We start from the raw sequence: 11,627 nt of genomic DNA on the forward strand, positions 1-11,627 counted from the left end.
CGACCCTCAATGACTGCGGGTGAAACTTGCAACCCAGGTACATGCCTTTGACCTGGAATCGAACCCACAACCCTTTGGTCTGCAGGCCAATGCTCTAACCCCTGAGCTAAACCAGCCAGGGCACTACCTTTATCTTCACACAGTATTTTCCCCAGGCGTGTCTCTGTGTCCAAAAGTCCCCTTTGTCTAAGGACACCAGTCAACTTGGATTAGGGCCCGTATTAATGACCTCATCTTAACTCATTTTATCTGCAATGATCCTCTTTTCAAATAAGGTCACATTCTGAGGTCCTGGGGGCTAGGACTTCAACATACGGGTTTTAGAGGGACACCTGTAACAAGGGGTTGGGAGTTGGGGTGGGGTCCTGGGAGGAGAGCTGGAAGCTAAAATTCTTAGTCCTTGGAGAGAAGCTAGATCGGGGTGGGGGTGGTTGAAGGACAATTGTGGGATGACTGGAGTCTCGCTTGAATGTTCCACCAACAATCCAGCTTAATTTGGCTAAAACAGAACCATTGATTTTCCACCACCACCACCACCACCGACCACAGACAGTTCCCTTTTTGATCATCTCAGTAAATGACATTGTCATTCACCAAATACTCAAGCCAGAATCTGAGGATTGGGACAGCCCTCAGCAAGTCCTACAGGCTCCTGTACTGGAATGACCCCCCACCCGGGGCCGCTTTTCCCCACCTCACCACCACAGCCCCCCCCAGAGGGGCGACTGCACAGCCTCCTGACTCACCTCCCTACCAGCCCGGCTCACTTCCGAATTATTCCCCTGCAGCCGCCTGGAGCCTCTCCCATCAGCTCCATCCAAATACATCACTCTCCTGCTTCACGGCCTTGGGTGGCTTCCATCAACTAAGAATACAAAGTCCTAGCCCTGACTGATCAGGCCCCCGTGTCCCCTTCACCGCCCCCCCCCCCACAGCGCACAGGCACACTGGTCATGCACTCTCCCGTCTCCACGCGTGCTGTTCCCTGGGCCTGCAATGCTCTTCCAGGGCCTCTCCACTGAGCCAGCCGCCTCCCCGCTGGCAGGCACTCAGTGCCACGGGGTCACTCCACGGACTGCAGGACAGCGTGGGACAGTGATGGGACCCCTTTATTTACCCAATGATCTCCTTTACCAGAACCTTCTTGGGTTGGTGACTCCCCCTTCCGTGGACCCTTTCGGAGGAGTCCGGAACTCCATTTCCCATCGGCCCCCAGGGGCTGCAAGTCAGGGTCTCTTTTCCCAGCCTGCACAAGGGGCAGGACCGGGCTAAGGTAAATCTGACAGCGTTGCCTTGAGAAACTACAACTCCCAGGAGACCTCGAGAATGACTCGTCAGCGGGGTGCCCAGAGGCGCACAGCGTGCCAGGAACTGTAGTCTGACAGTCTCACAGGAGAGGGGTGCGCCACCTTAGAGGGTGACAGTGTTACTGCACTTAGGAACCCTGCATTCTTCGGATGCCTGTGGCCAAAGGAGGGACAGGACCAAGGCCCAGGATCTCAGATGCTCCGCACCCCACCAGGGCAGTCAATAACCGGGGGTTCAACTTCTGGTGGGGCAGGTGCAGGAGGAACTGCACTCTGGCACACCCTGGGCCCGGCTCCCTCCCCGCAGGGTCTGTCCCGGCCGCCAGTTTTCTCATAGTCTCCTCTGCTGCAGATCTGGGCTCGGGAGAATGACGTGGGGTCTCCCAACCTGCCAACCCACCTCTCTTTGCTCCATGGGGACAGCACACATGCTCCGAGCGGGAGGGCAAAGGCAGGCGGGCCTGCGGCTGGGACTCAGGGGCACCCTCAAAGGCAGTCCTTACACTTCAGAGATGTTACAGAAGCGCAGGTTCTTGGCAGTCCCTGCTTGGTGTAAAATGTCATGGGGCGGCTGTCCCCCGCTGAGAAACCGGTCCACCTACTGCATTCCTGCCTTCTTGGCCTCACCGCACTTCTGACATCAGCAAAACGGTGGGTAAGGCCTCCCTCTGCTGTGCCCAATACCACGCCTCCTTCTTCTCTCTGGATTCACCCTTCCCAGACCCTCCCAAAGCAGGCCCCCTTCATGCTCCTCCCAAAGCAGGCCCCCTTCATAGCCCTTCCAGCTCTGGTTTGCCCTCAAAGCACCGGCCCAGCTCACAACCCCATCAGCCATTATTTGCCGCCCACCAGCCCACAAGCCCCACGAGGGCAAAGGCAGGGGCCGGCACCCGCGGGGCTCGGGGCTGGCAGGTCACATCCAGGGTGGACGCCAGACCTTGTCCAGGGACACCTGCGTTCCAGTCAAACGCTAAAGCATCACTAATCCAGCCTCATCCACCACCTCCCATCACTCCACTCTTGCAGGCCTGGGGTGCAACCAGAGCTGAGCCACCCCAGAAAAGCGCCCACAGAGCTACCCTCTTGGACAGCACCCTTCCCTCGTGCTCCGACAGAGCTCTGGACAGAAACCAGCGCTCCCGGCCCTGGGCACGCTCGGGGTGGGGTTGACTTGTCTCCACCAAGGGCATCAGCTCTGTCAACCCCGAGAAATGAGGGGATCAGCAGACTGCGAGCGGTTCAACAATTAATAAGATTACCAACAGTGTGTTAATTACAAATAATGACAGAGGAACTAAAGGTGGTCAATTTTCCAAACGGGGAACCAGGATCCGCGGCCCCAGTCCCAGGGGTCCGGCCACCCGGGCGGGGCGGCTCAGTAATAAATAATGGAGTTGGGGACGAGGGGTCAGGGCTGCTCCTGCTTCTTCTTGACAGAAATCCGCTTCTTTCTGGCTGCCAGCATCTCGTAGAAGGGGTCCACGCTCACGGCTGCCCTGCAGAGGGGGAGACCTCAGGTGAGGGCCGCGGGATTCTGGGCCCCAGGTCCCCTCCCGCCCTGAGGTCCCCGGAGCCCAGGCTCACTGGATGGACTTGATCCACTCATCCTTCTCCTCCTGCGTGGGAGCCGAGATCCGGTACACCATGTGGTTCCCCTCAACCACTCGGCCATCTGCCTCCGTTTTGCAGGCTTTGATGAGCTGCCCCTTGTTGTTGGGGATATAAAGCTCAAAGCAGTTCTGGGGAGACACCAACGAGGAGGGATGGTGGGTAAGAGCCGGCCCGAGGGCCAGGGGAGCCGCTGGCAGCAGGAAGGGGTACGGACAGGGTCTTACCGGTTTCCGGGGATCGTCCACCTCTCGGATGCTCAGGTTCTCCAGGGGGATGATTCCTCGGGGCTCTTTGTCCTGAAAGAGCAGGGCGGACAGGACTCAGCCTTGCCAACCCTCACCGCCGGCCTCATCCTCCTCCGGCCCCCGGCCCCCCTCCCAGGCCCCAGAGCGCAGCTCAGCTCCATCCTCACCGTCGTGTACTCAAAATAGTAGAGACAGTTGTCTGTGAGGATAAACCAGCGCCGCTTCCACGTCTTCACCCGGCCCCCTGAAAGGGAAGGGGTGGGAGGGGGCCTGGGCTCAACACAGGGACAGGGCCTCTGGGAGGGCGGGGAGGGGAGTGAGAGGCAGAGCAAGCGCAGGGGCGCAGGCGGTGGGGCCTAGGACAAAGCGATGCATGGGAAGAGACAGACAGCAGGGACAGGAGCGTTCGGGCCCCAGGGACTGGTCCACCCCCAGGGTGCGCTTTCCACTTTCTGAGCCCGTCTGTCGCCCAGGGCCCGGGAGTCAGCCCCCAGCCCCCTCTCCATGTGGGGTCGGGCAGCTAGGACGGCTGCGTACCTACCTCCTGGGGCACACAGCGAGAAAGCAGGCAGGACCAGGCGAGAAGGGAAGGCAGAAGAATGGGGTGCCCCCGAGAGCCGCAGGCGATAGAAATAGGGTGGGCGAGGAGGGAATGCGCAAGGGGTAGGACAGAGACAGAAAGAGCAAAGAGAAACACGCAGAGAGAGAGGGAGGGAGGGAGAGAGGGAAGAAAACCAGTTACATCCACACGAGGGAGGACGGCCAGGCCCTCCCCCTCCCGGGGAGGCAGAGGGTCCTAGCCCCACGGAGGCAGCCCTGAGCACCTCCTTCACCAGCGCCCGGCCCAGCCCACCCCAGGACACGTCCTAGACTCCGAAAGCCCTCCACTGCTGCTGTGACCGTGTGTCCCCTGGAGGTCACCCGCACACGGCAGAAGACAGAACCCCAGTCCTCGGCCTGGGGTGGGCCGTGGGGACTCATGTCAGGTCCAGCACAAACTGGCTGTGTGACCTTAGGACAACCTCTTGCCCTCTCGGGCCACCTTTCTGCGTCAAGGTGATCTGCTCTGTGTTCCTCGTGGTGCCAGGACCACACGGGGACAGTAACAACGGCTTTCGTTCACCGTCATTGGGAACACAGCCGCCACCAGACTCCCTTTCTTGTATTTCAGTTTTAAGAGGCGCATTTTTCTACCGGTCACAAAGCAAAGAGGTGTGCTTGGGTCAGAAATCTGGGTCCCAGGCCACCTCTGCCCTGTGGCTGCTGGATGGTGACAGAGCCTCGACCTCCTCATCGGGGAAACGGGAAGGCCATCTGCCGAGGGAGCGGTTTGGAGGGAGTATCGTTCCTGGCGGAGCAGCCTCTCCCCTGGCAACACACCCTCGCTGCGGGGGCAGCGCCGGCCTGGCACAGCCTAACCTCCCCCGGAAACCCGTCCGCCAGCACGTGGGCTGAAAGAGGCGATCTAGCTGCCTTTTTAGCTGCACCAGGACCCTCTGCACCCAGACAGGGCCCTGCTTCTGGTGCCAGAAAAGGGCCCTTGCTCACGAGCACATTCCGCACGGGGAGAGGACAGAGCTAGGACCCGAGGGGCGAAGTTCTGCCTTGGCCCTGCGCCGGGCTGGAAGCTTCCTCGGGGCCCTCCTGCTGCCTCGCTGTCTCCACCGTGCACACTGGACTGTGACTCCTCCGAGCCTGTCTCCCGGAGCAGCCATTCACGGCTTCTCCATCAAAAAGGCGCAACTAGCACTCCCGTGGCACCTACCATTACAGGCCCGGCTCCAAGCCAGCTCTCAGCCTTGGCTCTGCACCAGGACCGCCTGGGGAGCTTTCAACAGGGCTGACGGCTCTCCTGCCCCAGAGACCCTGACTGCACAGCCCAACCATCAGGATTTTAAAAGCTCCCAGGTGGCCCTGGCCGGTTTGGCTCAGCGGTTAAAGCATTCGCGTGTGGTCCAGAGAGACCCTGGTTCGGTTCCCGCTAAGGGCGCGTACCTCGGTTGTAGTTTGTCCCCGGCCCCGGTTGGGTCGTGCGGGAGGCAGCCACTCGATGTGTCCCTTTTACGTCGATGTTTCTCTCTTTCTGTCTCTCTCTCTTCCTCCCACTCTATCTGAACAAAAAATGGAAAAATGTCCTCGGGTGAGGATAAAAAAAAAAGCTCCCAGGTGACTCTCACATGCAGTGAGGGTTGAGAACAGCTCCAATCCTCAGAAAGAGGCACCTATACGGTCCCTGCTAACTGACCGCATTAGCTGGTGCCATCCCACCCGCCAGCACGGCCAGGGCCTCTCCTCCTAAGCACAGACCCTGGCATGTATTCAGTGCTCCTGGACCCCTTCTCTTCACCCACAAATGTGTAGGGAGCCCCTCTACACCAGGCCTTCCCTGGGCCCAGCACACAGGCATGACTTGTTTTCAGCCTCATTGTTCAGATGCACAAACAGGTTGAGAGGTCGAATCACTTGCCTAAGGTCACACAGCAGGTACGTGTGGAAGCCGAGTCCAGAGCCCAGGCCCACTAACTTCCCCTGTAGAGGCGGCCAGCGGGGTCAGGGGGGGACGTACCCAGCTTAAGGAGCCAGCCTTCCCGGTCCGGGTTGAAGAAGGTGTGGGTCAGATCGTTCCCATCATCCTCCGGGATCTTGAAGGGCTCATTTCGGATGCTGTCGTAGAGGTTCTGAGGGGCGAGGGCCCAGTCAGTAATGCCAGGTCCCTGGGACCCCCCCGGAGTTATGGCAGTGGAGGCGATGAGACCACAGGCAGGAGAGCCCATGGAGGGAGAGAGGGAGAGAGGAGGAGGGGGAGGAGGAGGCTGGGGAGTAGAGAAAGGAGAGAAAGACAGAAAAGATGGAGAGCAGACAGACACACTTGCAAGATCCCATCAAGTTCATCGAGACAGAAACAGACAGGTGGAGGATGAGATGGACCAAGCCCTGAAAGTCAGAGAGAGAGACAGAGACAGAGACAAAAAAAGAGGCAGCCAGGAAGAGGGAGTAAACAAATGGTGTCCGTGGAAGGGCGGTGTCCCAGGTGGACAGCTCAGGCACTGGGAGACCCACGGGGGAGGCTCTGTGGCAGGAAGAGGAAGGGCTGAGGGGCTGTGGGGAAGGGAGAGGGGGCCTGACCCTGAGCAGTTCCTCAGGCAGGTCCCCGCCCTCGTTGATGCCCCGGTTCATGGCCACAAAGCGCTCCAGGCCTGGCTTGTCCCGGACGTTGGGATTGTGAAGGCTGGTGTTCAGCATGATCACGGCAAAGGATAGCACGTAGCAGGTATCTGCAGCAATCAGGGGTGATGACACGGTATGTGGGCCTCCACTGCCTCCTGCCCCCAGCCCCTCCTCGCCAGGCCCTAGGAGTCCAGGCCCCTACCTGTCGACTGGAAAACCCCAGGGTTACAGAGGCAGTATCGCTGGGCGAAGGCTTCCATCATCCGGTCAATCTTCTGGGCCTCTCCAGGGAGGCGGAAGCTCCACAGAAATTGTCTGGGTTAGAGAGGGGTCAGATGTGACTGCCAGAACAGGGAGAACCCCTTTCCCACGCTCAGTCCGTGTGTTAGAAACTGGTCGATAAGAGCGCCAAACCTCGTGGCCTCAGTAGTGTTTCAGGTGTGGACACATGACCCAATCTGACCAAAGAGTACTGACCATGGTACTTTTGGTGGGTTTAAGGAAAGTACTCTTTCTGCTAAAGTTGCTTAAGAGGCCTGGGGGTTGCTGAAGGCTTCTGTTATCATGTGGGAAGAGGGCCTGCAGAGCAATGCCAACACAGTAGCAAGCACAACCAGGAGATAAAGTTGACCTTCTGATGCCATTTGAGCACCTGGATACAGCTATACCTGAAGGCCCTACTGTGCACTTTTGTGTTACATGCAGCAACCGATTCCTTAATTTTCTGTTTTGAGTAGGTGTCATCACTTGTAAAGAAGGGCCTGACAGTCCTGCCCTTCCAACCCAGTCCCTCTCACCTGAGGGCCTGCACCAGATTGAGGTCAGTGAACTCATGCAGATCCACAAAGGCATGGAGCACTGCCAGGTTCAGCTCTTCCCTGGGAGGAGAGGGACAGTCATTCACAGACAGGAGCATGGGAGGGTGGGAGTGGACAGAGCACTGGGGAGGCTGTGCCATCACTTCTGCGCCTCAGCTGCCTCCGTAGAGGGTGAAAATTTTGGCCTGGCCCCATCACAGTCCTGGCACCAGGGCAGGGACACTCAGAACATGCCCTTGGGAGGACCATCTGTTGCAAGAACCCTGGTGTGGCTGACCCTTTGCACAGCTGGGAGACATGCAGCAAACATGTGGTCCGCCTACTGTCACCTCTTAGATAATTCCCAGGTGCCTTAGATGTCCACAAAATGATCCCTACAATGCCAGACGTCCACAGATGGTCCCCGGGGACCTACAAAGGGCCCCCACATACCCCAGATACCCACAGAAGGTTTCTACACATCAACAGACATATCCCCACATCCCCAGACAATCCCAATACACCTCAGATGTCCAGAAAGTTCCACACACCCTAGATGTCCACACAATCCCCAAGCACCCCAGACATCCACAGATGGTCTTGTGCACCTCAGACATTCAGACAGTCTCCACACACCCCAGATGCTCACAGACAGTCCCCAGGTTTTCTAGACATCACAGAATGTCCTTGTGCACCTTAGGTGTCCAGGCAGTGCCCACATTCCCAACATCCACAGATTGTGCTCATACACTCTTAATATCCAGTCTCCTGCACCCTAGACTTTTGGTCCCCATACACCCTAGAGTCCAAAGAGGTCCTCATGCTCCCAGATTTCCACAGGGTCCCCGTGCTCCCCGGATATCCAGATGATCCCCATACTTCCTAGTTGTCCACACAGTCCCCATGCACAGCAGCTGTCTACACCTGGTTCTCATTCCTACAACACGCATGGATTTTCTCCACTGGCCTGTCATAAATAGAAGGTCCCCATGCCCCCAAGATGCTTGAAGACAGTCCCCAGGTTCCCTAGGTGGCCCCAGGCTCCCGGACCCCTGTGGCAGTCCATCCTGTTCTAGTCCAGTTGGAAGGCTAGTCTATCAGGGCCTCCCCTTGGGAGAGGAGCTGGCAGTGTGAGGGCAGGAGCTGGATTCAGGGGCTTGTGGGGAGAGGCCCAGAGGAGCTGGGCGGGGAGCTCACCTCTCCCCCAGGTAGTCTCCAATGGCGGTCTTGTTCAGGCCCTCGCCCTTGTACAGGAAGCGGGCGATCTCCTCGGGTGTGTTCTGCAGAAGTTCGTTCTCCACCAAGAACTGGATCCCCTAGTGGGTGGGGACTGAGTCTCAGTGCTCATATGCTCAGAAAGCCATTCCCACCACCTCGCCAGAAACCTCAGCATCCAAACCCACCCCCACGCTAACAGACCAGGGCCAGGTGTCATTTTCAGGCTTCTCATGGGTCTTTAAAGACCATCCCTTCCACCTCATAAAGCCTTTTCACTGTTCCCTGTCTTTGCCTGGCTAATTCCACCACCAAGAGCAGGGTCTGGCAAGGAACAGGAGCTCAATGGATGTTTGTTGAATGACTGAACAAACTACATTGCTTGGGGCAGGAGGAATAAAGTGAGAAACTTAGGAAACAGCAGTCCTTCAAACACTGAGAGTACTCATGTAGAGGGGCTCCCCGAGGGCCAAGCAGGGTCGGACACCTCAGCACTAGCTAGCAGAGGAGCAGGCTCAAGGGAGGCATGAGGAAATGAGTATAAAATGAATGAATAAATGTCTTTCCTCCACCTGGCGGACACTGACTCTTCCTGCAAACCTGACCTAAGTATCTCCTCCTGAGTGAAGCCCTCCCTAACTCCACCAGGCTCCCTCCCCTGAGTGTCCACAGCCGCTGTGCCTCCATCATGGCACTGGTCAACCCTCCTCAGTGCATGTCACTGTCCATGTCTCCTACCAGACATGAGCTCCTCCTGGAACCCTAGGTGACATCAGATGTGGGTCCAGAAATATGAGCAAAAAGGGGAAAGAGGATATCCCAGGCAGAGGACCCAGCACAAGCAAAGGTAAGGAGGCTGGAGCAATCGGTTAACTAGAGAACAAATGAATAGCCAGTATCTAAATCCAGGGATTAGTCCTGGCCGGTTTGGGCCAGCAGTTAAGAGCATTGACCTGCGGTCCAGACAGACCGGGGTTCGGTTCCCGCTAAGGGCACGTATCTCAGTTGCAGTTTGTCCCCGGCCCTGGTTGGGTCCTGCGGGAGGCAACCACTCGATGTGTCCCTTTCACGTCGATGTTTCTCTCTTTCTCCCCCTCCCACTCTATCTGAACAAAAAAATGGAAAAATGTCCTTGGGTGAAGATAAAACAAAAGTAAAATAAAATAAATCCAGAAATTATAACCAAGTCTGTCCACCTAACGTAGGCCTTTAACCATCATGCTACTGGAAGCATGGGGTGCCAAAAACCCAACAGGACGTCTGCCAGGATGACCCCAGCCCTGTGGCCCCAAGCACCTTCTTGGGGTCCATGTTGAACTTCTTCCTGCCCATTGCCATCTTCCGGTTCCGCTGCAAGGTCTTACTGCAGGGGCAGAGAGCAGGAGATGGAGGGTCAATGCCTGGGCAGCCCTGGCCCTAGCCCGGCCCCACAAGCCCCCAGTTCCCCACCCCAGCCCTCACCTGCCCTCATTGGCCTCCAGACCCTCCACCTCGCTCATGGCTTCACTGAGCTCCTCCCGCAGGCGCTGGATCTCCACCAGCAGCTCCTGCTTCCGCCGCCGGATGTTCTCCAGCTCCATCCGCTCCTCTGGAGTTAGGTCTGGGGGCTCTGGGAATCAGGGGTTGGAGGTCAGTTCTGGGGACTGGGAGCCTGGTTTCCTATAATCTGGAGGATTACAGAGCTGGAGGGCATGGCTCCTAGGTTCAGGGGTAGGATGAAGATGAGGGTCAGGCCTCTTACGTCCCCTGGAAGAAGGGGCTGGGGGCCTGGAATCCTCACTCCAGGGGAGGAAGGTTTGAGGATCTAGACTCTTGAGTCCTGGGGGTGGAAGGGACCCGGGTCCGGACTCCTGAGTCTGAGGAAGAAGGGGGCTGGGGGCCTGAACTCAGGTCCGGGGGAAGAATGGGCTGGAGGTCTGAACTGTTGCTTCATTACTTGGTAAGGGGCTGAGGCCTTAGTTTTCTACTTCCATTCTTAGCGATGTAGCTGGGGGACTGGGTGTCCGGACTCCTGGGTCCATGAAAAGTAACTATGGCAGGAGAAGCTGATGACAGCTTGTGAGAGTTGGGGAAGGGGGCGGGGCATCAAAGGCCAGGGTCTTAGAGGGATCTCTGTAACTCCGAGGTTTCTCCCTCACCCCACAGCCCCCAGACGCCCCCCACCCTGCTCCCAGCAGGCACTGGGCTCGCCCGGCCCCTCCAGGGGGAATGGTTCCGCCCGGCCCCGACTCCACCGCTCCATCCCGCCCCCTCCCGCCGCCACCGGAAACAGGATCGGCCCAAACAATGGCCTGGAACGCCCCGCTCTCGGGCCCCGCCGGAAGCCTATCCCGTGCCCCCCAAAAGCGAAGCGGCGACAACGGTGCCGAACAGCTCTGCGAGGCGAGCGCCAGGAGAAACGTTCGCGGGGGCACGTTCGGGATGAAAGGCTTCATCCGCTCCTAGCCGGCCCCACCCCTCACCGACCTACCATAGACGCCGTCCTCCATGGCGGCTAGGAAGGCCCGCGGGGAGTCCGGGGCGGTCCCGCCGGTCGGGCCTGGTTCCGCGTTGGCCCGCGGGCTCGGGTGAGCCCGCTCAAACGCCCCGGGAGCCACCGCCGCCTTCTCAGCGCCAGTCCTCAGCGCTGAAAAGACTCTCTCTTCGCCTCCCAACCGCCCCGCCAGTCGGGACCGCCCCTCGTTTTGACACCGCCCAATCCGCTCTGGGCCCTCTCGTCTGCTCCGCCCTCGATGCAGAACGACCGTTCCCCGGGGCCAATAAGCGCACAAGAAGCAGACGTAGTAGGGTCCGGCCGGAGGTAGACGATCTGTGGGGCCAATCGGAGTGCAGGCCTGCGGCTGGGCACCGCCTCTGAAACAAAAGAAGTCACTTGGCTGGCTTGCCAGACTAAGAGAAGCCTCAGAAAAGAATTGCATGGAGGTGGGACTACGCGGGAGCAAAGAGGACTGCGCCTGCGCAAGGACAATGGGCACTAGGACACTATAGTTCAACCGAACCCCGCCCCTAGCTATACGTTGCTGGGGGGCAGTACTTTGTTAGTCTTGTTGCCACGGGGCGGGTCCCCAGCTGCCGGTGGTTTCCGTGAGCCACACCTCCTAACGACCAAGCTGCCCCTTGACAGCAGCGGTTGCCACGCAACCGGGAGCAGCGTTGGCTCACCTTTCTTTGGGTCGCTTTTCCCTGGCTTTAGCCCCTCCAACAGACCCTTTTCTTACCCCTTCCCATCGCCCCATCCATCTCAGCCTCTTCAGAGTTAGGAAGTGGTGGAATAAAGACTTAGT

At 58.5% G+C, this 11,627-nt stretch overlaps 1 protein-coding gene across 1 annotated transcript; it reads right to left on the reverse strand.

Annotated features, from left to right (window-relative positions):
• Nucleotides 1-2,540: 2,540 nt before the first annotated feature.
• CYTH2 (cytohesin 2) lies at nt 2,541-11,620 on the reverse strand. Its single transcript, XM_036275771.1, has 13 exons — nt 11,562-11,620; nt 10,814-11,196; nt 9,805-9,952; nt 9,640-9,706; nt 8,326-8,444; nt 7,129-7,209; nt 6,534-6,646; nt 6,290-6,438; nt 5,730-5,841; nt 3,331-3,407; nt 3,143-3,214; nt 2,892-3,046; nt 2,541-2,803 (listed from the first exon to the last, which is right to left on the reverse strand). The coding sequence occupies exons 2-13, from the start codon at nt 10,830-10,832 to the stop codon at nt 2,716-2,718; spliced, it is 1,200 nt and encodes a 399-aa protein (XP_036131664.1). The 5' UTR covers nt 10,833-11,196; nt 11,562-11,620; the 3' UTR covers nt 2,541-2,715.
• Between the last annotated feature and the right edge of the window lie 7 nt (nt 11,621-11,627).

The sequence above is a fragment of the Molossus molossus genome, unplaced genomic scaffold (assembly GCF_014108415.1).
Source record: "Molossus molossus isolate mMolMol1 unplaced genomic scaffold, mMolMol1.p scaffold_m16_p_21, whole genome shotgun sequence".
Classification (NCBI taxonomy): domain Eukaryota; kingdom Metazoa; phylum Chordata; class Mammalia; order Chiroptera; family Molossidae; genus Molossus; species Molossus molossus.

Bases quoted from the DNA above. Each gene is read 5' to 3' on its own strand.
- CYTH2 (XM_036275771.1), bottom strand. The intron at 9,707-9,804 runs GTGAGGGCTGGG...CTGCCCCTGCAG, and splicing joins CTGGAGGCCAATGAGGGCAG to TAAGACCTTGCAGCGGAACC. The intron at 6,647-7,128 runs GTGAGAGGGACT...TCTCTAACCCAG, and splicing joins AATCTGGTGCAGGCCCTCAG to ACAATTTCTGTGGAGCTTCC.